Source organism: Cetorhinus maximus, chromosome 10 (genome assembly GCF_964194155.1).
Source record: "Cetorhinus maximus chromosome 10, sCetMax3.hap1.1, whole genome shotgun sequence".
In the NCBI taxonomy this organism is placed as follows: domain Eukaryota; kingdom Metazoa; phylum Chordata; class Chondrichthyes; order Lamniformes; family Cetorhinidae; genus Cetorhinus; species Cetorhinus maximus.
This window is the reverse complement of record NC_135888.1, coordinates 118,829,381-118,856,987: the sequence shown is the minus strand read 5'-3', so window position 1 is coordinate 118,856,987 and position 27,607 is coordinate 118,829,381. Positions and strand designations below refer to the sequence as shown.

The following is a 27,607-nucleotide window of genomic DNA, read 5'->3' as shown; positions in this document are numbered from 1 at the left end:
CCCTCTTGAATGGTTCTATAGCGCCAACTGATCAGCCTGGACCTCTTTTCCTGAATCCTAAAGACATACCTGACTCAGGCATCTTACTCTGGCTCTGCCACAAAAGACCAACTCAGTTCTTCATCACATGATACTAATTCAACTGCAAATATACCACCTCGTGCCACGGTGAGGGTGATTATCTGTTGCTCAGGTAATTATCAAGTACAAGTTTGCACCTTTGCTAGAATGATAATGCTTAGCATAAAATAGATACATGTCACACATTATAAAAGAATGTACCCAACAAAGGAGCAAAGGAGCTCAGGTATGCACTAAAGCCTGGATTTTTTAACCGATGTTCACACACCCGACCTTCAGATAGGCCTTTCATCAGCCCAACTATCTACCTTCAGTAGAAAAGAACCTATGCAGAACAGCTTTTAACTGCTCATACACCCTGATGTTCTAGACCTCCAAATTTGATGTCATGTTCCAGGCTTAATTATTCAGGTCCTCATTTAAGTAGCTTTGGCAATCTCACAGCTTGATCCTGGATCTTGCATTTGGACTGAAGACAGCCTGGAAGCATCAAGTTATAGAGGTGAATATTTTGGACAAACATCGGATATGGCACCTACATTGGGACTTGCTTATTATTTCAAGAAAGATGAGAAAGCCCAATTTGTCCTTCATGCTGTCCCAGTTTGGTCCTGAAGAATGGTGGCCATGCTTAAGATAGTAACCATGGTCAAACCATTGCAAATTTTAACTGAAGACAGCCAGAAACTCTGAAAAGCTAATGACTTGCATATAAACTATAGATGGTACATTTATCTCAGTTTTGTTTAGATAGAGTTGCTGAGCAAATGATTAAAAAGACTGCAACAAAGGTCTGAAAAGTGGCAGTTATTAAATGCAATTTATAGAAATTGTGATTGAAGCATAATCCAGATGTAAATGTAACATAAATTGTAATGCTAGTAATGCATTTATTGGGACTGCATTTTATGGCTTTGGAAGTGATGGCCAAACCCTATTTCTGTACATGATTGAGCTGATTGCATCTGGTATCGCACTGATATTTATTTTCCTTTTTCATCCGTCAATCAGCCTCCTGTTGCTCAGGATATTGCTTCACATGTTTCGAGCACTCTCTGCTCTTTATGTTGCCGTATCAATCTGTGTGCAATTTCGGGAAAGCGTTGATAATCACCACATTCTTCTCCTCAGATTTTGCCTTGATTGTGCTTTCAAATAAAAGGTTTTGTCCGTTCGCAAATTCACAGCATGTTACTCGGGCTTGGACGGTCCAGATATTTCATATCTGAAATGATCATGCTTTTTCTGCTGCTGGTTCTGTCACATAAGACGTGAATTATAGTTAACACTTGCATGTGTTGAACTATGACAGAGACTAAAGGCTGCAACTATTGTGAAGAGCAATGTAAGTAGAAGGCTTGCTGGTGTTAATTTGTGCACGGTTTAAGAAGATGCAGCTCAAAATGGTCACATAGTTAATGAAGCCACTACTCTGCCCATCAGCTCCTGCTGACATGAAGCGTGAACTGAACTTTGGTTCAACCCTTAATTAAGTGCGACCAACAGGTTGCCGGTGCCAAGCAAGTAGCCCCTGGTTGTGAGAACTCATTAAGCTCTTACACTGAGCCACATAACAGAGTAGGTCAGATGAGTAAGCCAGGGAGGACCTAGAATGCTGGCAGCCGGTCTGAGAGCTTTTATGGGCCTTGGAAGAGCACCCCTATTTGTCTTGGATTTCCCAGGCTGTTTCCTTAGTAGTTTCCAGTGGTATCCACACATCTGTTTAGGTCATTCAATGTCTGATGTGACTAGGTAGGGTGAACGCTTTGTCCATTTGCACCTGAATTTTGCAAACAAGATGCTGCCTATTCAAGCAGCCTTTTGGCCTGTTTCAGGAAGGCAGGGGCTGCTTGTCCAGTCACAGGCGCACCCGGATATGGCATCAGGCAAGCCTTGAAATCAGTTGGACGACCAAGGTATCCTGTTGAATTTTGTCAGGAGCCTTCCATCTCTCAAGTGCAAAACCATAAATTGAATTTCTGCCTCATAAATTTTCACTGACGGTTATCCATAAAGTGCTTGTGGAGGAAGAGCAAAACAGCCACTAACTCATTGACCAGAGATAGGAAGAGAAAAAAAATCAAGAGTGGGCTACCTCAGCCTTTTAACCTTGAAAGTTATGATTGGTTACTGGCCTTTGAGTGATTCATTTGTTTACTTTCATTTTGATCTGATATGTGGATCAGTTGGAGGTAAAGAAAAAGAGGAGAGAAGGGTAAATTCAGCACTCCTGACATTAAAATGTACTCAAAAGGGAGATGAGAATTAGGGCTACAGTAATCTAACCCAAACTCCCTTTAAGTTAATTTCAAAAGCTGTGAGCACTAAATTGAGCTCACAGAAAAGCGAACAATATTTTCATACATGTTCCACTTCTTTTTTCCCCTCTGTTGTCTCCCTGTCCCACTTTTTTTTTAGGAGATAATTGGTCTGTTCCCAAATCTCCACTAGTAATCTGGGATCTGGCCCACATTGGAGGGAATTGAGCGGGGATGCACGTAAAATAGGACGGGTGGGTAGCCCAATGCCTTCCTGTCCACCCCTGACCCAGCCCCCGTAATACAGAGCGTGGGTAAGGCACCCACTAAGCTGCCCACCTTTGGGCCTATTGAGGCCTGTAACTGCCTAGTTAAGTGGTAATTAACGGCCTCAATCCACTTCTACTGCCATTATACGCTGGGCATTGGAATGTGGGAAAGAAGGTGGGGTACATCCTTCAGGGTATGCGCTGTGTGCATTGTGCTCCCGCCCCCAAAAGATCATAACCCCACTTGGTGCCTCCCCATGCCCCCACTCCTCTCACACCCATCCCTAGGCCCACTCCCTCCCATCCCAAGAAACACTAGGCTCACCTTGTCTGGTGTCCATGACACTGCTTCATGGGCCTCCTTGCAGCCTCAGCAACGCCCGCTGCTTTCTTCTGGCGTTGCTGCGACTTCAAGAGCTTACAGCTAATCATATTGACAGGCAGCTCTTGAGGGCGGAACTTCCTTGAGGGTGGAAACTGACCCTTAGCTTATTAAACCCACACTGTATTATCGCTGCATGGTGGTATTTTTAAAAGTCGGTCGGTTTGTGACTGACTTTTCTTCAGGGGGTGGGGAGGGTCGAGGGTAGCAGGACACCCAGTCCCCCACAAAAAAAATTCAGCCAATTAACTCTCCCATCATATTATCCAAAAGCGTTGTGGATAGTTTTTGCTCAGGTCATTCTAAAAAAAAACATTCACTGGGGTTGATCTTCACTTTGTGTGATTGTGCAAAATGAAGTCAATGGGAATAAAGATCAGAGGGGATGTGAAATGGACTGCCGACTTGCTTTTCATCACTATACCACAAAGTCAAGATCCACCCCTTTGAGCGAAGGTTCTTCCTAATATCTTTTTTTTTTAATTTCTAGGTTTCACTAATTTCCTTCTTTCCCCACATCCCATTTTCTAGTTGAAATAACTAGAAATAACATGTACCTTATCTATATCCCCAATATACTCGGATGATATTTCACTACTTATCCACCTTTTTCCCAGAGTCCAAAGTGCACGTTTCTCTAATCTTTCCTCACAGTAAATCTTCTTTACTATTGGAATCAGTATTGTTGCCCTTCTCTATATGTTTTCCAATTCATCGATATCTTCTGTGGTCTAATGATCAAAACTGAACACAGTGTTTTAGATGTAGTGTCACATATCTATTTCAAAGCTTTAGCATAACTTCTAAAGATCTGTGTTCTACTGTTCTGGCTATGTCTCCTTCTATTCTATTACCTTTTTTAATTGCTTTGTCACATTAACTGGACATTGAAAGTACTTGATTGCTCCCGGTCCCTTTTTGTGTCCCTGAACTAATTCAGTTCCTCACACTCTATACTTGTGACCCACATTTTCTCAACCTAGCTGCAGTATTTTGCATTGATGAGTGTGAAATTCCATTTGCTATTTGTCTACCTAACTGCATAACCAATCTAAATGCTTAGCTGTATCCCCCTTCTCGATTACTTTTCTTAATTTAGTGTCATCAGAAAATTTGGCAAGCCTACAGTTAGTTTTTGTATCTAGGTCATTCATGTAAATTGAAAACAACAGGCATCCAAGAACTGACCCTGTGGAACTCCATTCAGACTATCATCCCTCTCCCCAGCCTGCCATTACAACTCTGAGGAGAACCATCTGCTTCCCATTTTGCAATGAGCTTCTTATCTTGTCCCATATTCCATACTGATTTCCTTTGGCTTTTAATGTAATTGGAAGTCGCTAATGTTGAATTCTGTCAAAAGTTTTCTGAATGACCAAAATAAATATATTTTTACATAGAATTACATAGAATTTACATCACATATGGAGGCCATTCAGCCCAACTTGCCTTTGCTTATATGTATGCTCTGCACCAGCCTCATTACTCCTTGGGTTGAATTTACTGCCCTCCACTCTGGTGAGTTTGGTGGTGGTGGGGTGCTGGCATTTAATCAGTGGCAAGGATGGCGTGTGGGGACCCCATTTCCTTCCCGGCTCAGCCTCGATTAAGTCCATGGTAGGCAGGTCTTCCGAAAGGTTCATGGACAGCCTTCCTGCCCTGCTGCCAATTGAGGCCCACTTAAGTGCATTATCCTGCCACTGCTGGTATTCAGCCAGTGGCGGAAGGGGCTGTCATCATGTGGGAAGCCCAAAAAGCAAACTCTGTCAGGGTTTTTTGCGGGCTTTGGGGGGGACCCCTCGTTCAAAGTTGATTGGTACTTGATTGAGGGGCCTGGCATTGGGTAGGGCGAGTCCACAGTGAGCCACCAACCTTCCCTCTCCCCACTGGCCCTTACCCTATCATTCCCCCCCCTTGCTGCCACTCACCTATGGCCTGGGTCCCTCGACGATCCTGAGCTTTAAGTGGATGCGTTAGCGGCAGCAACCAGTGCCTCTTGGATGATGCTGCCAAGCAGGGAAGAGCTGCAGGCCTCTCATTATCCAGAAGCTCTTGGCAGACGGAACTTCTGTTCCTGGGGTCCCTGATCCCGAGGAATGCCCATTGCTGCCCAGTTAGGTGCCCGAAAAGAGGCAACACAAGGCTCTTACCAGCTCTCCAGCTGGCGGGTGAGACACCTGTCACCAACATTAAATTCCACCCCTTACTTCATCGAACCCTTCAGTATACCCTTATATTCCTTTCTTCCTCATTTACTTACCTAGCTTCGCTCTAAATGTACCAATACTATTCGCCTCAACCACTCCATGTGGTAGCAAGTTCCACATTCTAACCACTCTCTTGGTGAAGAGGTTTCTCCTGAATTCCTTATTGGGTTTATTAGCGACTATCTTATATTTATGGCCTCAAGTATTGGACTCACCCCCAAGTAGAAAGATCTCTAAGCATCTGCAACATCCTCAAAGATATTCCTGAAGCAGGCTTCTGGGAGTAGCACCATAGCAGCCTGGGGTGACCCTAGGGAGATCTTTCTCTCCTGCTGTATAGGTGAAGTGGCAATGGCAAACCCATTGTATGGAGCAACCTGTTTGGGCTGAACTGCTATGTCGCTTGTTGAAAAAAGTGGAAAAGTTATGAAAGAAAGAGAATGGGGGACACAGATTTGCAATAATCGGCAAATCATTCGGGACAGAAAGAAGAATTTTTTTACGCAGCAAATTGCTATGATCTGGAATGCACTGCCTGGAAAGATGGTGAAAGAAACTTCAATAGTAACTTATAAAAAGAAATTAGGTATCCATAAAAAAGCAATGTTTGCAGAGGTGTGGGGAAAGAAAAGGAAATAAATTATGACTAATTGCTACTCTTTCAAAGAGCCAGCATTGACCCAATATGCCGAATGGCCTCCGTCTGCACTGTTCTGTATGATGCACATTTAAAGTTAGAGCCTTAAATAGAACACAGATTTAATCAGGAAGTAGTTTCAAACTGTCATAAGATTAAAGGATGATTGACCCAGAGTTGAAAGTACTGGCGGAGAGAAACTGCTCAATGCACTTAGTGGTTTACGTCTACGTTTACTATTAATGTATCTCTGCAGCTTCATTCGTGCTGTTTTTATGATTCCTTTGAGTCTCATAATATATATGTGAAATTTTTAATTAGTTGTAATGTATGACCCAATAATGAAATCTGTCCCAGAAAATGGCCATAGTTTTACATTTTGCAAATTAAAAAGCGTAATTTAAGTTGACCTGGTAACAAGAAACAGTTAAGGTGTACGATAATTAGTACATTTCTTCTAACAGGTGGTAATTAAACCTCATGCTCCCTGCATGTTGATTACGCTGAAACGACCTGAAGTCACATTCTACTTACTTGAGTTATACAATCAGTAACCATTGGCTCTTCGAGGTAAAATTTAAGTTAGACAAAGAAAAAATAAGTACCCTACTTTGTCCCATTTCCTCCTTAAGTTTTAAGCCAGAGATAGGATTCACAAATCTTTGAGCAATTGATTTTGGAACCATATTTTATCATGCCCTTGCTCTTTGTCTAAATAATATGACTTTTTCAATGTTGTGAGGAAGATAAACCTGCAATTTTAAATCAAGGGAGTTTCATGTATTGTGAGTTTCTAATTAGCTGTAAAATTAGGATTTGAGGAAAGGGATGTGCATCAAAATATTAAACACTGAAGAGGTGCCTTGCCGATACATTCAAACACAGTGTTGTCCTTTCACCCCAGGGCTGTTGATCTGAATCCACTGTCAGGCTGATGAGATGCAAATCCTTACTCTTTACGCTGGCTATAGAATTGAAAGTGAAATTAGTTTGTGTAGTTTCAACCCGTACCATGTATATATATTTAAATAATGCTGAAAATCATTAATTCCTTCCGGAGGAGCTCTTGCTTTATTCCTATTCATATTTTTCCATACAGAAGAATACCTGTTAATCCTCTAGCTGCCAGCCTGAAATTCATGAAATAAATTATAATGCTGACTTCAGAGCTCAGCTTTTTCTGTTGCATATATAACAGTAAGCATTACATTTCCAATAGGTTGTGAGTCCATAGCACAAAACAGTACACAATTTGCTGCGAAGTGTGAAGTAAACCATTCCTCTCTACTGAACCTCACCATCAGAAGTGATAGAGACAACTGCCTTGCTCCCAATGGTATCTCTACTATCTGGGTACTGTGAAAGAGCAGCCCCAGAGTAACTTGCACTGTGGTTTGCTTGCTTGCCTCTTATTTGCCCCTCTACTCACCTGGTTTCTCCTTAAAGGCATAGGAACATAAGAAGACGAGTAGGCTATTCCACCCTCTGAGCCTGTTCTGCCATTCAATGCGCTCAAGGCTGGTATGCAACCTAACTTCATATATCCACCTTTGTCCCAATTCTCTTAACACTTCTGGTGAACAAAAATCTATCAATCTCAAGCTTAAAATTAACAATTGACCTAGCATCAACTGTCCCTTGCAGAAGAGAGTCCTTTGTGTGTAAGAGTGTTTCCTAATTTCACTTCTGAAAGGTCCGGCTCTAATTTTTAGATTATGTCCCCTCATCCTAGACTCTACCAGGTTTCTTTGCTAGCAGCTCACTGTAATACCTTGAAAACTTTGATCAAACCACCCTTTGGCCTTATAAATTCTAGGGAATACAGCCCTAGTTTGTATAACCTCTGCTCATAACTTAACCTTTGGAGTGCAGGGATCAGTCTATGCTGTGCTCCTCCTAAAACTAGTATATCCTTCCTAAGATACGGCATCCAGGAGCTTAATGATGAAGGATTGCGGGTATAAACCCACATCTTATCATTTAATTATGCAATCTGGAGCTGGGGCAAGACAGAGAGAAATCCACTTTTAACAGGGAAGAAATCCTTTAATTTGCAAGAGCACAATTTTTACATCTAACTATGTAAGCCATTTGGAGTCTCTTGAGGGCTTTTGTGAAGAGACCTTTCAATATCTTTGATGAATTGAGTGGATACACTTGCCAGTTAGATAACACTCCTTGAGAAATCCAAAAACGAAAACTTGACTATATCTTGCTCCTTCAAATTAAACTGTGATCAGTCCCCAAATTCAGTTTAGGCATTGTTCCTCATTATTGAGTTCACAAGGTTAAAAAATTCAGTGATCAGCTTACATAAAATGCTTTAGAAGGTTGATCACAGCCCAGAAGAGCAACAACCAGAATCTTGCCTATGCCTTCACCATTAAGTGTCCTGGGAAAATCCAGCTGACAAAATTTGGAGCAGGTCCAGTAGTAACAATATATTGCTCTCAACTGAATGGTTCTGCTGCAGATTTGTCCTTAGAATTCACTAGCCCATCTCCAAATTTATCTCCAATGTGAGTCAAAAACGTAGGATTTGAGGTTCTGCTCCAAATTGGAGCAAATGCTTTCCAAACATCTAAGGCTTAAAAAAGCACAGCTAAATTATTAAAACCGTGCACGAATCTAATGGGAAACTGATTGAAACCCATACCTTTCCCATTAACTTGGGAAAATTAAGTGTCAGATGATTCAGTGCATTAATTGTGGAAAACAAAATTTATCATTTGAAAAAGCAGTTTAATATAAGGTTCTGGAAATGTCTGATTTAGCCAGTAGACTGATGATGAGCTGAAGAAATTAAGAAGTGTCGAGGTTCAATCCTTGGCAGATTTTAGAAGTTACAGCAATATATATGAACATACGAAATAGGAGTAGAAGTAGGCCCCTCAAGCCTTCTCCGCCATTCAATAAGATCGTATGTTTCAATTCCACATTCCCATTTTCCCCCGATAACCTTTGATTCCCTTGCCTCACAAGAATCTATCTACCTCTACTTAAAAATGTTCAATGATCTTGCTTTCTGAGGCAGAGAGTTCTAAATTCACACAACCTGCTGAGAGAAAAAATTTCTCCTCATCTCAATGATTGTGCTGCATTCTGTTGCTAAGCTGCGAAGGCGCAAAATATGCCAGAACTCCCCATTCCTCAAGTTCTTATGAAAACAGATAACGAAAAACCCAAATATGGGTGGTTGTGGTTGAGTCACTGGAGTAATTTTGGTTTTATTTAGTGTGTAATTTACCTTTAAGAATAATATTTGTTAGGAAAGATGACATGATCTGTAGTAACCAATAGGGAAGGAGCCTGGGCTAGCTCAGCAGTCAGTGTAGAGATAGAGTTGGAGTTGAAAGCACATGTGTAGTTGCTGCTGAGTGTATTGTAAATAAACTTAATGGGCAGGATTTTCCCCCGCTGGGGGCGAAGTTGAATCCGATCGGCGCCCCCACCTGAGGCTAAGTGCTGCCTCAGGGAGATCGGCTGTTCTGTGACAAAAATTAAAAATTGCAAAAAAGAAATTCCTGACATGTCCCCTCATGTGACAGTGTCACATGAGTTGGGACATATCCATAATTTTTACAAAAACTTTAATAAAATGTTTTAAAAACCTACATGAAACCTCATCCTGCCCATGGATGAGGTTTCATGCTTTTTCTAATTCCCGCCGGGGCTCCCGGCCTGCCCGTCCAACAGGCAGGTCCATTAATTAGCTAAATGACTCTGTCAATGGTCTCAATTGGCCATTGACAGATCGGCGGGCGCACAGCTGATTTTGCTGCGCCCCCACCTACCGGAAAATCTTACGCGTCATTTTACGCATCGGCGAGTGGGCCCCAATGGGAAAATCCTGCCCAATGTTTCCAGCCAAGAAGTGTCTGCAGATCAACCCTATCATTAATAATACAACTCGGCCACCCTTACAACAAACTATTGCTAGGGTTTTTTTAATGAGGACAAGGCTAAACCACCCATAGCCTCAGCAAGAATACAACGTTGGGCTTTATTTCTGGCAGCATATGAATACACTTTCGTATATAGGCCGGGCAGTCAAATCGCAAATGCCGATGCCCTTAGCCGTTTGCCATTACAAAAAATTGATGAGCATTTCCCAGTTCCACAGAAAATTGTTTTACTGTTAAATTTCTTAGATTCCTCGAGTGTAAGTGCTCAACAGATCAGAGACTGGACAAGTTGGGACCCAGTCTATCTCAAGTACGAGAACAAGTGCTGCATGGTTGGTCACAGGAGCCCGTACCTAAAGAACTGAAACCATACTTCAACAGGAGATATGAAATAACCAGCCAGGATGGCATCTTATTGTGGGGAGCACGAGTGACAATTCCTCCAAAGGGAAGGGAGCCACTTTTAATTGAACTACACAGTGCCCATCCAGGAATTTCCCAAATGAAGACCATAGCACGCAGCTTTCTATGGTGCTTATATGGTGCTTAATAATGCTGAATTTAGAGGGGAAGGTGGAAAGGAGTCAGGGAAGCCAGGAAACTAAACATGACTAGCATAGTCGTGAGAGGAAATTTACCGTGGGAGAGCCAGTATATCTGAAAACCTTCGGAGAAGGATCAAAGTGGTTACCAGGTACCTCTATTTTACCATGTGGAGGTGGAAGGCCGGGTCATTCTTAAACATGTGGACTATTCAAGGAAGAGAAAGACAAATCTCCAGGATTTGGTTCCACCAGTGATCATGACCGGGTCTGCATTTCCTGTTGAGGATACTCAACCCAGGACTGACATGTCTGATGTTCCTGTAAGAATTGAGGATACAGAACTCTAAGTGCCTGCCAAAGCACCTGATGTTCAAGCAACTCTGGAAAAGGAGGTTCCTGACAAAAAATCTGAAGTTGTGGAGCTGCGGCGTTTCACACGTATCAGGAAACCACCTGAAGGATTGAACTTGTAAATTCCTTACCCAGTGTAAGTATTATGTTGTCTTGAAAAATATGCACTTGTAAATAAAATATGTATAACCAAGTTAAAAGGGAAGAAATGTAATTATAGTTTTATTTAGTTTGTAATGTACCTTTAAGAATAATACTTGTTAGGAAAGATCACATGACCTGTAGTAACCAAACAGGAAAGTAGAGTGGGCTAAAGATAGAGTTGGAGTTGAAAGCACACATGTAGTTGCTGCTGAGTATATTGTAAATAAACTTAATGTTTCCACTTAAGAAGCATCTGCAGATCAACTCTATCATTCATAATAGCAACTCGGCCACCCTTACAACAGCCACCATAATAAGGAAGAGGATTATTGGGTTTAATAGAGTTTTGCATTTCTGAAAATTCTGATATGGTGATTTTGGACGCATGGACAGAACCTAGACATTCGGGAATTGTGTCAGTGAGAATTTCAGCTATTACTCTCTAGAAATGAACTTGTTGAACATTTGTACACCACCAACCAACACACACCCCACCACCCATACAAATAAATCTGACCCCTGCCTTTTTTAAAAATAGATTATCTTTCTGAAAAAAAAACAAATAATCATCATTTTAATTTGACAGTTATGCCTTTTGATACATTATTTTTAAGCAGGGGGCAATACACCTACTGGCGATACTCTGTATTTTGTTTTAATCTGTTATAATTTGTTTACCTTCCCTGACATGGTTCCTGCTCCATTTTGTGCTATTTAACTGACTCACACATCACGTTTATTGATCATGTTCTTCAGCCGATAATAATAATCTTGATGCTGTAGATTTTTTTCTAATTTACTTCTTTTATTGTGATATTTTTCTTCTATTGTCATCTAACTTATCATATACTCTAGCTTTTGAAAGGTCAAGTGAGTCAATAGCTAGATTGATGACCGTAGGGAGGCTCTTCAGCATTTCTTTGATCATGCCATGTATATAAACCAGTCCATCATACCAGGACATAAAAATACTGTTCACAAAAAGGTGTCAGTGGCACCAACACATTGAACCATGGGATTATCTGCTGCAGGCTTGGAGCTCTTAATCTGTCAAATGGGAGTCCCCATTCTTGGCTATGCAGTTGTAGAGTCACAGCAAGTAAAGACTTTGCACTTTCTTCTTTACTTCCCCCCTCCAAAACATAAGGGAAGAAGAGAAAATCCAATAGCAAGTCATGAACAGGACGTTGAATTAACTCCAAGTAGCCAATAAAACTGTAATGCTGGAAGAGGCCTTTCTGCCTCTTTCCTCACCTCCCTGTCCCTGCCTCATGCCCAGCTCCCCAAGTCTCAACTCAGCATCTAGTGGGTCAGATGTTCCTGCATAAAACTGCTGGCAACCCATTACTAATCTCAACCAGGAAATTTGTTGTGAGAAATTGAAAAATGCACACTGGCACAGCAGTGGGTGCTCTTCTGCAATTACAACAAAACACAATGGGGTAGAGATTGTTAATCGTTATGCCAAACATGCGATAAAAGATTACCAATTTCATAGAGCTACACCATGTGTCTCCAAAAATGCCTGTAATACGTCTAACGTTGTATTGGCATGAGGCAATTTTCAAGCCTCTGCAGCAGCTGCCTCCAAAAGCAATTAGGAAGCTTACAGGTGGTAATGAGAAGCCTACCACCACTTTTAAAATTACTCAGGTAAATTGGGCAGCCCTGAGTGCAGCAGGCATTGGGACTGCATTGCTGCAGCTTTTGTGAGACATCGATACAGCAGCAAGTAGCTGCCACTCCTGGCTCCTAGCACTCGCCGCAGCTGTTGTTGGCTGCTCCTATCCGACTGTTATCTTTCCTGTCCACCCTGGCACTGACCTGGGCAGTTGCTAGCAAAGATCAGATGCGTGATTCTTGTCCAAATGAGCCCAATTTCTACTCCATTCTTGGGGAAAGTTGAAGTACTTTATTCTCAGGTCTGCACACTGAGGTTGGGTTTCCTAGGGAAAAATTTTCCGGTTGGCGAGTGGGGGCAGCACCCGCTCGCCGACGTGTAAAATGACGCGCAGTGACATCAGGCAGGTGCCCTGCCGTCACCGCGTGTCATTTAGATTTTCAGATCAGCGGGCATGCAGCCGAGTCGGCTGTGTGCCCGCCGAACTGCCAAAGGCCTACTAAGGCCCGTTAAAAACTAATTTAAACAGTTAACTGAGCTGCCCGTCCAACCTTAAGGTTGGTGAGTGGGTGAATAGGCCAGGCGACCTTTGCATTTTTCATGAAAACTCATCCACAGGCAGGATGAGGTTTCATGAAGTGTTTTGAAATTAAATAAAAATCATTTTAAAAATTCACTGACATGTCCCAGCTCATGTGACACTGTCACATGAGGGGACATGTTTTAAAAGATTTTAATTCCTTTATTTAGATGTTTAAAACTTAAACAAATCTCCCTGAGGCACAGAGGTGTCTTTCACGCGCATGCGCAAAAGGTGCAGGGAACCACTCAGGGAATCCCCCCAGCCCTGCCCGCACAGGGAGTGCTCAGCACTTCTGAGCGAGCGTCACGCTGGGCAGGCCTTAACTGGCCCGCCCACGTAAAATGGTGACGCAGACCCAATCGGGGGCACCGATGGTGTTCGCCACCTCCCCCGCACAACATTTCCCCCCCCCACCAGATGGGGGGAAATTTCTGGCCCTAAAGAGAAAAGAGTTCTTTTAGAGGCAACGACAACAGCAATAACTTGCATTTCAATCACACCTTTAATGTAGAAGAACTTCCCAAAGCATTTCAGAGAAGCATCGTCAGAAGCCAGTGCATGCCGAACCGAAGGTGATTTTAGGAGAGTTGATTAAATTCTTGGTTAAAGAAGTGGATTTTACATAAGAACATAAGAATTAGGAGCAGGAGTAGACCATTTGGCCCTTCAAGCCTGCTCTGCCATTCAACAAGATCATGGCTGATCTTCTACCTCAACTGCATCTTCCTGCACTATCCCACCCCTTGTGGAGCATCTTGAAGGGGGAGAAGGAGTTTGAGAGCTGGAGTGGCTAAAGATAGGAATTCAGGCGATAGGGTGGCTGAAGGTGCAGCCGGTAATGAGGGAGGAAAGGCAGGAGGCTGAAGAAAGAGTCGAAGGGACAGAGAATGGACAGATGAGGGGAGAAGATGGTTGGGTGAGGATTGAGATAGGGAGCAATGAGGCCATGAATTGATTTAATCATGAGGATGAGAATTTTAAATTGAACAATTTAACGCCTTCTCTCACTGTGATGAGCACAAAACAATTACCTCATAAAAATTAAAGCAACAAAAAGCAATTAGTGAGTGCTGATAATTTCCTCAGGGAACTTGCTAGGAGGGGCCACTGGCTCCAAGACAGTGGCAATCGAAAAAGTATAATCCCCAAAGTATCCTGGGTTAATGACCATATGAACACTGTCAAGTTCAATAAATTCTCAACTTATTATTATTTCTAAAACTTATATTATTTGTACAATCAAGCAGAATGCCGCAAACTAAAAAGAAAACATTAAACCATTCATTCACATTACTTTGCAAATATTCAACTACAATTATTAGCACATTAAAAAAAACCTGTGGAATAGAGAGGGTTCACTAATATTTTACACTGATTTCTGGTCAATTAATTAAATTCACTCATAAGCAAGTCATTTACTAAACAGAAATTGCTTAGGACCAGCAGTAATTCTCTCAATGGATGGGCACATCCACTATGGCACTGTCAGATACAATATTATCCAGTGGATGGATTCTACAGAATACTGCAGTGACTAGTGCATTATGATGGCGGATCTGTCCTCTAGATAAATATTGTATCCAATGGGGTGCTCATGGGTATAAACTAAACGAATAGTTTAAAAATACTTGGAAACTGCTGTAATATTGATGGATCTTGAAGCCCTGATGTTATATAAAGTGCCATGATATTATGCAATTTTCTGCAGTGTGCGCAGTGTGGGGACAGACAGTGTGAATGTCAGTGACTTCAGTTCCATATTGCATAAATACTTTAGGAACAGCTGTTCTTGTGTTTAAAAATGCTGCATTATTTGCACTCCACTATCAAATACCTTCTACCTTTTGATTTCTTCCATCAAGGCCTTGTCAGGCCTTGTCGTTTCTTATCATTTCATGGGGAGTGGATGTGGGGCAAGAGTTGACATAGTGAGTATGAGGGGCCATGAGGAATGGCTGGGGGTGCATGAGTTGGAATGGAGGGTATGAGAGGCTATAAGGAGTAGCTGGGGGACATGAGTTGCCATGGAGGGTATGAAGGATCATGGGGAGCGGCTGTGGGACATTGAGTTGGCATTGAGTTATCTGGGAGGGTATGGGAGCCATGGAGAGTGGGTGACGCGGTGTGAGGGCTAGAGGGCCTAACTCCTTTTATTACAACTAGGATGAAGTCCTAGAGAACCGAGTCGATCCTTTGAACCATCCCGCCTTGGCACTCGTCTGCCTCCATAGTGGCCTAGTATCTAGGCTTCTGGGGCCAGCAGGCCCAACTCTACACTGCACCCACGCCACCCCTCCCCACCCCACACCCCCCACCACCGGAGCAAAACTTGTTTGCAACCGGGCGCTTTAAACTGAAGCGGGTCTGCCGAGATGAGAAATTTTCCAACTGGAGCTACCTATGTCGGTAGCAAAGATCTGGCCCTTAATCTCTAAGCTGGAAATTTATATGTTCAGGCTCCAACTCTAAGACTTGAACAAAGAATCTTGGCTGACACTTCAGTGCAATACTGAGAGAAATTTGCATTGCTAGAGATGCCATCCATTGGATAAGATGCCAAACTCAGGCACCATTTACATACTCAAGTGTATATAAAGTATTCTCTACTATTATGCGAAGAGCAAAAAATTCACCCAGTGGCCCGTCTCACATTTATCACTCATCAAAATAAATTAACTGATCAAATATATCATTATCGGACATAACTTCAGGAGTTCCTCAGAGTAGTGTCCTAGGCGCGACCATCTTCAGCTGCTTCATCAATGACCTTCCTTCTATCATAAGGCCAGAAGTGGGGATGTTCATTGATGATTGCACAATGTCCAGCACCATTCGCAATTCCTCAGATACTGAAGCAGTCCATGTCCAAATGCAGCAAGACCTGGACAATATTCAGGCTTGGGCTCATAACTGGCAAGTAATATTTGTGCCACACAAGAGCCAGGCAATGACCATCTCCAACAATAGAGAATCTAACCATCTCCCCTTGACATTCAATGGCATTACCATTACTGAATCTCCCACTACCAACGTCCTGGAGGTTACTATTAACCAGAAACTGAACTGGACCAGCCATATAAATACTGTGGCTACAAGAGATGGTCAGAGGCTGGGAATTCTGTAGGAAGTAACTCACCTCCTGACTCCCCAAAGCCTGTCCACCATCTACACAATTTTAAAAAGAACGTGGAGAGCAAGGAGACTTCATTTAAAAAATAGCGGGAGACTTCATTTAAAAAAGAGCGCGGAGAGCAGGGAGACTTCATTTTAAAAAAGAGCGTGGAGAGCGACGAGATTGCAGTGAGACCAGTGGCGGAGTGACGTCATGAACCACAACATGATGCGAATGAAGGGAAAACAGCTGATTGTTGAGTAGGAGTGGTGAGTATTTCTAGTCTTTAAAGTAAAAGTAAGGTCTTTAGTTTGTGTTTAGGTCTCTAGTCTTCTTTCTCTTTTTCTTAAAACTAGCTTGTTAAGTGTAAGATCGATAGTGATATAAAAAATTAATAGCAATAAAGTGTAAAGAGCAGGGATGCCAGAATAATTAATTTAATAAAATAAGATAGCGATGGCAGGATGGGTGATGTGTTGCTGTTGCAGTGTGTGGGAGCTGCTGGACACCAAGGTGATCCAAAGCGAATGCATCTGTAGTAAGCATTTGCAGCTCGAGGAACTTCAGATCCAAGTTGAAGAGCTGGAGTCTGAGCTGCAGACATTGCACCACATCAGGGAGGGGAAAATTCACCTGGCCACTTTGCTCCAGGAGATGGTCACACCCCTCAGATCAGGTAATTTAAATTTGGTCTGTGATCAGGGACAGGAGGGTGTGACTGCAGGTGAGGGAGGTATGGGGACCCAGGGGGCAGAATTCGAGGAGCCTCGGCCCCTGCAACTGTCCAACAATTATGAGGTTCTTGCAAGCTGTGTGGACAAGAGCGGGGACTGCAGGGAGGATGAACGAACTGACTATGGCACTGTGGTACAGGGAGGAAATAGGAGCATAGAAGTGGTAGGGGACAGTATAATTAGGGGGATAGATGCTGTTCTCTGCACCATGAGTGTGAGTCCTGAAGGCTGTGTCGCCTGCCCAATGCCAGGATTACGAATATCATCTCAGGCCTGGAGAGTAACTTGGAGTTGGGAGAGGAGGGAACCAGTTGTCGTCTTCCATGTTGGTACCAACGACATTGATAGGACTAGAAAGGAGGTTCTGCTGAAAGAATTTGAACAGTTAGGTGCTAAGTTAAAAAGCAGAACCTCCAAGGTGATAATCTCAGGATTACTGCCTGAGCCACAGGAATTGGCACAGGGTAAATAAAGTCAAGGAGTTAAATGCATGGCTTAAAGATTGTTGTGGGAGGAATTGGTTTCAGGTCATGGAGCACTGGCACTAGTACTGGTGTAAAAGGGAGCTTTTCTGGTGGAATGGGCTTCACTTGAACCATGCTGGGACCAGTGTCCTAGTGAACCGAATAACTAGGAGTGTAGAGGAGGCTTTAAACTAAATAGAGTGGGGGAGGGTTCTGGAGAGGGGATACATTGGCTTACAAAGCAAAAGGATTGCAGGGCAGCTATTTAGGTAATGATACCCAGCGTGTGACAGGAAGGGACAGATTGTCCAAATGTAAAAAATAGGGTCAAAGGGGGAAAAAATGGTAGAAAGGCAAAATTGATGGCTCTTTACTTAAATACATATAGTATTCGGAATAAAATAAATGGATTAATGGCACAAATAGAGGTTAATGGGTATGATCTTATAGCCATTACAGAGACATGATTACAAGGAGATCAAAGCTGGGGACTAAATATTCAGGGGCATGTGACTTTTTGAAAGGACAGACAGGAAGGAAAGGGTGGTGGGGTAGCTGTGTTAGCATGAGATGGAATACGTGTGATAGCAAGAAATGATCTTGGATCAGAAGATGCAGAATCGATATGGGTGGAGGTAAGAATTAACAAGGGGAAGAAGACACTGGTGGGAGTATCTATTGGCCCCCTAACAGTAGTTATACTTTAGGACAGAGAATAAATCAGAAGATAATGAGGGCGTGTAAAAAAGGCAGTACATTAATCATGGGTGACTTTAATCTTCATGGGAGAAAATTTTCCTCCCATTGAGGGGGGAGTTCAGGAGCCGGCACGTGCAAGCACGCCTCCGATCGGCGCCCCCAATTGGGAGCATGCCACCATTTTACGTGGGCGGGCCAACTAAGGCCCACCCATCGTGACATCCACCAGGAAGCGCTATGTGCTCCCTGTGCAGGCTGGGGGAGAGATCCCATGTCATTTTACATGTCGGTGAGCAGGCCCCGGGCCCCCCCTCCCCGCCCCCACTCACCGAACTCAATATCCTGCCCATGTAGATTGGGAAAATCAAATTGGCAGAGGTAGCCTTGAGCAAGAATTCATGGAGCAGGATTTTACGTGTTGGCGAGTGGGGGCTGGGCCTGCTCACCGACACGCGGTGACGTCGGGGTAACTCCCGAGGTCACCACGCCCTATTTAAATTTTCAGGTAGGCGGGGCCGCAGCAAAATCAGCTGCGGGCCCGCCGACCTGTCAATGGCCAATTGAGGCCATTGACAGTCAATTATGTAATTAAAGGACCTGCCCGTCCAACCTTAAGATTGGTGGGCCAGCCAGGAGCCCCAGCACGAACTAGAAAAAGCATGAAACCTCATCCACGGGCAGGATGAGGTTTCATGTAGGTTTTTTAAAATTTTAATAAAGTTTTTGTGAAAATTATGGCCATATCCCAACTCATGTGACATTATCACATGAGGGGACATGTTAGGGAAATTTTTCTTTTTTATTTTTAGGTTTTTTACATTTTGAGCCAATCTCCCTGAGGCAGCACTTAGCCTCAGGGAGATGAGTGCGCTCTTTCGTATGCATGCGCGAAAGAGCGCACTCTTGATTTTGGGATTTCCCCCCCCCCGGCCCGCACAGTGAGCGCTTGGCACGCCAACATAAAATGCCACTGCGCCCCCATTTGGGGGCGCCAATCGGAAGCGCACCTGTGTGTGCCCACCCTTCAACTTCCCCTCCGACGGGGGGAAAATTCAGCCCATAGTGTGTATTTGGGACAGTTTCCATAGAGCAATATGTTGTGGATCCAACCAGGGATCAGGCTGTTTTGGATCTGGTAATGTAGTAATGAGGCAGGTTTAATAAATGATCTCAGAGTAAAAGATCCCCTAGGAAACTGTACCATAACATGTTAGAACTTAGTATTCAGTTTGAGAGTGAGAAACTTGGGTCGGAAACAACTGTGCTAAACTTAAGTAAGGGTAATTACAAAGGAATGAGGGCAGAGTTGGCTGGAGTGGACTGGGAAAGGAGTTTAGCAGAAAAGACAGTTGATGAACAATGGCAGACATTTAAGAAAATAATTCATGACTAACAATAAAGATATATCCAGTGAGAAAGAAGGATTCTAGGAAGGGGATAAACCAACCGTGGTTAACAAAGGAGGTTAAGGATAGTATCATATTAAAAGAAAAAATATATAAGGTGTCAAGAATTAGTGGTAAGCCAGAGTATTGGGAAAGTTTTAAAAACCAACAAAAGATGACCAAAAAAAATAAAAACGGAGAAAATAAACTTTGAGGGTAAACTAGCAAGTAAGATAAAAAAGGTCAATAAGAGCTTCTTTAAATATATAAAAAGGAAGAGAGAGGCCAAAGTGGATATAGGCCCCTTAGAAAATGAGGCTGGGGGAATAACAATGGGGAACCAGGAAATGGCAGAGGAGTAGAATAAATACTTTGCATCAGTCTTCATGGTAGAAGACACTAATGGCATTCCAAAAGTACTAAATAATCAAGGAGCAAAAGTCAGGGCGGGGGAGGAAATAAATAAAATAACCATCACTAGAGAAAAAGTACTAGGGAAACTAATGGGGCTAAAAACTGATAAGTTCCCTGAACCTGATCAGTTGCATCCTAGGATATTAAAGGAAGTAGCTACAGAGATAATGGATGCACTGGCAGTAATCTTCCAAGAATCCTTAGATTCTGGAAAAGACCCAGAGGATTGGAAAACTGCCAATGCAAAAACTTGGCAGATGGAATATAACGTGGGAAAATGTGAGGTTATGCACCTTGGCAGGACGAATAGAGGAACTGAATACTATTTAAATGGAGAAAGACTGCAGAAAGCTTCAGCACAGAGGGATTTGGGGGTCCTCATGCATGAATCATGAAAAGCTAGCATCTGAGTTCAGCAGGTAACAGGGAAGGCAAATGGAATGTTGGCCTTAATTTCAAAGGCAATAGAGTATAAAAATAGTAAAGTCTTCCTAAAACTATACAAGGTACCAGTTAGACCACACCTAGAATACTGTGAACAGTTTTGGTTCCCTTATCTAAGGAAAGATATACTGGCATTGGAGGCAGTCCAGAGAAGGTTCACTAGTTTGATCCCGGGTATGGAGGGATTTTCTTATGCGGAGGGGTTGAGTAGGTTGGGCCTGTACTCATTGGAGTTTAGAAGAATGAGAGGTGACCTTATTGAAACATATAAGATTCTTAGGGGGCTTGACAGGGTAGATGCTGAGAGGTTGTTTCCCCTTGTGGGAGAGTCTAGGACAGGGGGCATAATCTCAAAGAGTAAGGGGGCGCCCATTTAAAACAGAGATGAGGAGGAATTTCTTCTCTGAGGGTAGTGAATCTGTGGAATTCTTTACCGCAGAGGGCTGTTGAGACTGGGTTGTTAAGTATATTCAAGGCTGAGATAGACAAATTTTTAATCATTAAGGGAATCAAGGGTTATGGGGGAAAAGGCAGGAAAGTGGTGTTGAGGATTATCAGATCAGCCATAAATGGTGGAGCAGACTCAATGGGCCAAATGGCCTTCTTCTGCTCCTACACTTTATGATCTTATGGTCTTACAAGGCACAAGTCAGGAGTGTGATGGAATGCTATCCACTTGCCTGGATGGGTGCAGCTCCAACAACACTCAAGAAGCTCAACATCATCCAGGACAAAACTGCCTGCTTGATTGGCACCCCATCCACCACATTAAACATTCACTCTCTCCACCACTCACACACATCTACAAGACGCGCTGCAGCAACTTACCAAGGATCCTTTAACAGCGTCTTCCAAACCCGTGACCTCTACCACCTAGAAGTACAAGGACAGCAGGTACATAGGAACACCACCACCTGCAAGTTCCCCTCCAAGTCCCACACCATCATGACTTGGAACGATAACACTGTTCCTTTACTGTTGCTGGGCAAAAATTATGAAATTTTTCACTACACCACATGGACTGCAGGGGTTCAAGAAGGCAGCTCACCACCTCCTCAAGGGCTATTAGAGATGGGCAATAAATGCTAGCCTGGCATAGCCCACATCCCATGAAGGAATGTTTTAAAAAGTAACACGTTGCTTGTGTAGCATCCTGTATGTTCTAAAGAAATGCAATTTATTTCTTTATTTCCTGGACGTCCAGAGAAATTTGATTGTAATAAAACTCTTGTGATATAGCCACCACATCTTGCGTATGCTTTTTAAAAGCTGCTTAATTTCTAAACAGTAATCATTTACCAATCGCTTCGTCATGAGCTTAAAACAACTGAATTGTTCAATACATGGGATTTTAAAAGAATTTGTTTACTCAAGGTGCTTGAGATGTTTTGAGTACAGTGCAAAAGCAATTCAAGTTCATTAAACTGGAAAAAAAAAGCCTTTTAAACAAAATTTGTTTTATGGAGATGGAGGTTGAAGGGCTTCATAGTAAATAAGACATTTTCGGTGTGTTTTTTGAATTATGTACTGTTGATCACTTTGAAGTGCTGCATTTAAGCAAGATGGATCCATCAGAAACAGCAGAAAAGAAGCTGAGATTGTTTTCCATGTCATTTGATGCTGCATGCTGAGTACACTGTTTGCGTTATTGTGCATCCATACTCCAATTCCTGCAATATCGTATGAAGGTTTATCAGCTCAATCTTTCTTCTTTTTGAAAAAAGCATTTTAAAAAATGCAGTGTCTGAATTGTTATTTGATTGTTGTTTCCTGTGCTTGTGTCTGGCCCTGAAACCTATCAAATCTGTCAAGTGATCTTACCCTATAAAGAATTGACCTATCACCTTCCAGCCAGGAGAACATGTTCAGAGCTGGGATGCTGATTATGGGATTGCAGCATCCTTTCGCCTACAAAAGGTGATGGATGAGCAGCAAACAAATCCACCTGCATATGGTTCACCTTTGCTGATGGCCGAAGAGGCCAAACCTGTCCCTTGAGAAACAGATTCTGCCATAAGTGCCATCCATGAAGCTACCAAGTGTCACTGTGAGTTGTTATTTTTGGCGTTGGTATCTATTGCCAAGCTGCTGTAGTCACTGGTCATTGTGGTGTTGCACATCAGCCCACAGAAGGTGTCACCTTTTTCCCCTCTTGTCAGCCAGTGACTCCCCAGGTGCAATAATCAATGCCTAGGGCCTGCAAGCATCCTTGAAGCAGAACTTTGGGTGTCCTACTGGTCACCTGACTCCAGCTACCTCAACATACACAAAGTCCTTGGGTATGTGACTCTCTCTATTTTGTGAGTGCTAACAAACTTGGTAGCTTTGCCTTTGAAAAGACTGCCGTGTTTGTGATTTTGTCCTGCCAGGATATACTCAAAATGTGCCGCAGACAGCAAAGATGGAAATCGTTGATCTTCTTTTCTTGACAGCTGTAAGTTGTCCATGTTTCACAGCTGTACAGCAAGGTGATGAGAACGCAGGCCTTATAAATCATCAACTTGGTCCTAAGGGTCAGCTTGATGTTATTCTATGCACGTTTCATGAATCGGCCAAATGTGGTAGCTGCTTCCCCTAATTGTGTATCAATTTCTGCATTAAGGGACAGATAGCCTGTGACTGTAGGCGTGAGGTAGCGTAAATTGCTAACCACTTCCAGAGGAGATGCATGATGCTAAAATCATCACACTATACAAAATCAAAGGTGGCAAAGGAGACTGCAACAACTACAGGGCATCTCACTCCTTAGTGTCACGTGGAAGGCCTTTGTGAGGGTCATACTTTAAAAACTCCATCTACTTGCAGACCGAGTGTACCTGGAAGCACAGTGCAGTTTCCATACTGGCACATATACTGTGGGCATAATGTTCTCAATGTGCCAGCTGTAATAGAAGTGTAGGGAACACCTGACTTTCATAGATCTCACAAAGGCATTCAAACCCATCAGCAGAGTAGGATTCTACAGGATTTTGGGGAAAACTGGCTGTTCACCAAAGCCCCTCAGTCTCACCTTCTCCTTCAATGACTGCATTGTACAGTTTGAGAGTTCCACTTCCAACAGCTTCAGAATAAAGAATGGAGTCAAGCAGGGCTGTGTCCTAGTCTCCACTCTGTTTGGCATCCTCTTCTCCATTCTCCTGACCTTGCCTTCCCTGCAGAAATGGAAGGAGTCTACGTGCATACTAGGTCAGATGTCAAGCTCTACAATCTTTGAAGACTGAAAGCGAAGACACAGCTCCAAAGACTCATGGACTGCCTCTCCCATGCCTGTAACTTGCTCTCCCTAATGATAAGTATCAAGAAAACCATGGTCATGGGACAGGATGTTGCATCGCTGCCCCTGATCACACTAAATAACACTCATTGGATGTGACTGTGGGATATAGATCATGAAGTATCAAGATTTTTGATAGCTATTTGACTTGTTTCATTTTTTGACATTATGTATTTTCTTGTTCACATTCTGTGAATCCCTTTCATAAATAGGTGAACAATAGTGTTGGGAATCTGAGGTGCAGAGGAGTTTCTGTCAGCATTTTCCCCACGACTACCTACTCTCATTTGCGCGTTAATTGCAGCTCTGGTCCAATGCTCACTTCCTCTACATTGCTTTGTCAATGTGCCAGTCTTGCAAAGCTCATCATGTTTGCAGCAAGTGGCATGTTGGCACCTGCTGGAAATTGTGCCCATGATGACAAAAACACTAGCCAAGTGGGCTCAAATTATCCCACCCTCTGAGCTGCTTCAGTTAAAAAAAAACCCTGTTCAATTTGAAAAATGTCACAGATAGCAAAACTCAGTGGTGCATAGAAGAGTCATTGTAAGGCCTATGGAAATTTTCATTGCATTTTATTTTGCTTCTGCTATTTATTATAAGCACATCTTGTACCATAGTTGACAACTACAAGTCAGTGCAATCTGGGTCCTGCAGCTATAACATGAAAACGATCATAACATTTGCAGATGAGAGAAGCATATTAGAACCAAGCAGTGCATTTTGTCACTTCCAAATGGCTCTTGCAATGTTTGCTTACAGCAAAATGGTCCTGGAGAAGTAAGAGCATGGGCTATTTGAAGAAAAAGCTATAAACCAACCCCTTTTCAAGTCAATGCAGTTGGTAAGCAAAACTGTTAGTCCATTGACCTAACAATAAAGTTCACATTGTGTGCATATTAGATACACGGGAGATAAGAAATGATGCCACCTCAAATACTGAGACACATGCCCATTAAATGTACAAATATTTTCCTGTATAATATTTTGACAATTCAGCTGAAGAGGTTAACTTTAATATTAATACTTATTTATACTCTATATTCAATAAGTTTGTGGCAGCAATATTATCAGAGATAAATAAGTAATTTGTTCTTTACTCTGTATCAGTGTACAGAAGCAATGCCATCTAGAACATTATCCTTTATTCTGTACTGGCCTTTTGGTGTGCTGGCAACACTCTAAACACTTAGAGTGAACAGGACAGTATACTCTGTAATTAAAACTATTCAAAAGGCTCACTACAGTCTCTTTGTTGCATTTTCTTTAGAATCTACTTATTACCCTGACGTCCACCTCAGCTTGTTAAGAACAAGCAGGTCTTCTCATTAACCCAATTGTTACTTCGCTCTGTGCCATCCACACAATTTAATTTGAGTACCCTTTAGATTTCCATGGTGCAAAATTAACTGCTATAGAAATTACAACTGGAACTCCAGCAAATATCCATTGGTGGCAAGCATTTACTCGGAGAATAAAAGACCGCAGGAGTTTGTTACAAGTCAGTAACACATGAAGGGATCCTTACGATGGCATAAACCACAGGTGTGAAGCTCAAGCAGTTTATCAGCGTCATCTGAAACCCCGAGATATGGAGCTGCCTTGAAACAAACTCCTAACTAGACTATTATTTATGACATAGACAAAAAGATAAATGCTCAGCAATGGAAAAGAACCAACATAGCAAAGATGAACGGCAAGTTCTTAGATGTGGGAAACAAAAATGGATGAACGCAGCAGGGTTGTGATAACATATCTGGTGCTGTAATGCTGTGAAGGTTTGTTTGACTGAATTACAGAAGTGCAGAATTTCAGTATATATAATGTGAGCAGTTAATAGAAAGATGTGTGGAACTTGTAATCAGATGGCATTTCACCCCATCAGAATAAGTGTCAACAGATTTATAAAACTTTTTTCATCTTGCCAACTTATCTTTCTGAAGGAACAGAGTGTATAACAGCATGTCAATAATTGTGTTCTTCCCTTCTCTGCAGGCCCTCCAAACCATCACAGCCAGTCTACTCTCCGACCTCCTCTTCCACCACCCCACAACCAGACACTCTCGCACCACCACTCGTCTGCCAACTCTCTCAACAGAAACTCTTTGACAAACAGAAGGAACCAGATTCATGCCCCTTCTGCTGCACCCAATGAGCTACCTACCACACCAGAGTCTGTTCAGCTGCAGGACAGCTGGGTTCTGAACAGCAATGTGCCACTAGAGACAAGGTATTGTATAAGATGGTTTATTCTTATCTTACATTTGTTTGGCTTGTCAGATTTTATTGCACCTAATAACTTCTCAATCTGTTATCCAAGCCATTTTGCCAAAGCACAGTAGCACCTCTTGCAATCCCACATCTTCTCCTAGCTGCGTCCTGACTCAGATCATAAACTTGTGCTGTGGGGAATGAGCTTCCTTTTTCTGTTTATCCTAATTTTATTTTTTACCATGGACCACAATGTGTTTAATGGTTAACACACTGAATGCAATCAATCCACAGTGCTGACAGCTTTCACCCAGAGGCATCCCACTCAAGTGTGCCAAATTGTTCAGGATAACCCACTGTTCGCGGTTAATCCAACACATCTTATTTGCACAAAGGAGTACAGTTAGCCTTCAGCTCAGCTTTCCTCGTGACATGTCCTCTAGCTCAACGCATCATCAAGAACTTCAGGAAGCAGAACCCAGGCAACTCTGCTCAGACACATGCATAGCGTACTGCTCACTAGATTCCCATCAGCATTTCAATTTTTAATGAGTGAACAATGGAGTAACAGAGTTTGTCTTTAACTTCTTTGGCGCTGCTTCACAGGAGGTGTTTTTATACTATTGCCCATGTCTGCTCTGATAAGTATCAAATCACCTCTGTCTTTGCTAACATGTTTGTTAATTTTATAATGGACTTAAGTTCTTATGCTGCACCCAGGGTAAGAGATTTCAAATTGGGCCTCAACACCCCAGCAAAAACCAGTTCAAATGATCGATAGGTGGACAATCAGAAAGAAGTGCCTAATTGCCGTGGAGGCTCTTTTTGTGTTTGTTTCAGAGGTTAAGAAGTGTATCTGGAGGTGGCAGCACATTTGGAAAATTCATCTTTTTCATATAGCTCCTCAATATTTTAATGCTGGAACATTGAATTAGTGGACACAAAGGACAATGATATAGAAAATCATTGCTTGTTTATTCTTCTGGATTCTGTTGAAATGCTCCCAAATACAATTCTAAAATATCTTGTAAAAATAAGCTCACACTATTTAAAGATAAAACTAATCAGATTGAACAATGTCAGATAAATTTTGAGAGCAGGAGCAGTGAGTTTGTCTCCTTTTGCCACAGTGATCAATCTTTGTACAGTGTTGGTGTAGGGAATTGAACAATGCAGTTTTCACAGATGTGTAGGCTCATGATGGCACTTTTCCACTGACTGTGTTTCAATCAGTTGGATTCTCATCCAGGTTGCATTTCTCCAGTACACAATGGTTTTCTCTGTAGGAAAAACGTATTTGTCGAGGAAGGCCATTATCACTTGCAAGAAAATAAAATAAATGTTATTGCTGCAAAAAAAATAAGTTGCATTTGAGCCCTGCATGACACTACATTACCAGTAAGTAGCAGCCGCATCCTCATTTCAGGCATCGGGGGCTGCTCAGCACTTGTTAGGATGGCCTTGCTGTGTTAGTGGCCATTTGTAAGCAAAGAAATTCCTCGGATAAGGCTCTGGAGAGGCTGTGCAACAATAACCAATTGAAATGATGAATTGCACACTGCCGCATTTAAAATACATCTTGTAATTTGAGGTATTCTGGTGCTGACACTATCAGTGGGCAGAAGTCAGCTTTCAGGCAGTGGCTTCTCTTCATCCCTTAAAGTAGGTCAGTTTTCTTCCACATTTTTAAAACTTTTTTTTTTCTGGTATGTAAAGCACATTTGAAGCTCGTTTTATTTTCTAAAAACAAAAGCCAGGTCATTGGACTCGTGCTGTACATGTGCATTATGCTAAGGGAAAGAGAGGAAAATGGCTTATTTTTGCCCACAACGGGGGACAGACCAGACCACACGGTGTATTCCTGATCTTAGTTTCGATCATCCTAAC

The 27,607-nt window shown here is 42.5% G+C and overlaps 1 protein-coding gene across 5 annotated transcripts in view; it reads left to right on the top strand.

Annotated features, from left to right (window-relative positions):
• LOC144685974 (teneurin-2-like) overlaps positions 1 to 27,607 on the top strand; it is a 555,228-nt gene that overhangs the window by 245,591 nt on the left and 282,030 nt on the right. For all 5 annotated transcript variants that reach the window (XM_078551059.1, XM_078551058.1, XM_078551057.1 and 2 more), the window contains one exon: positions 25,505 to 25,739. In XM_078551059.1, coding sequence (XP_078407185.1) covers positions 25,505 to 25,739 — 235 coding nt within the window. The remainder of the gene's footprint in view (positions 1 to 25,504; positions 25,740 to 27,607) is intronic.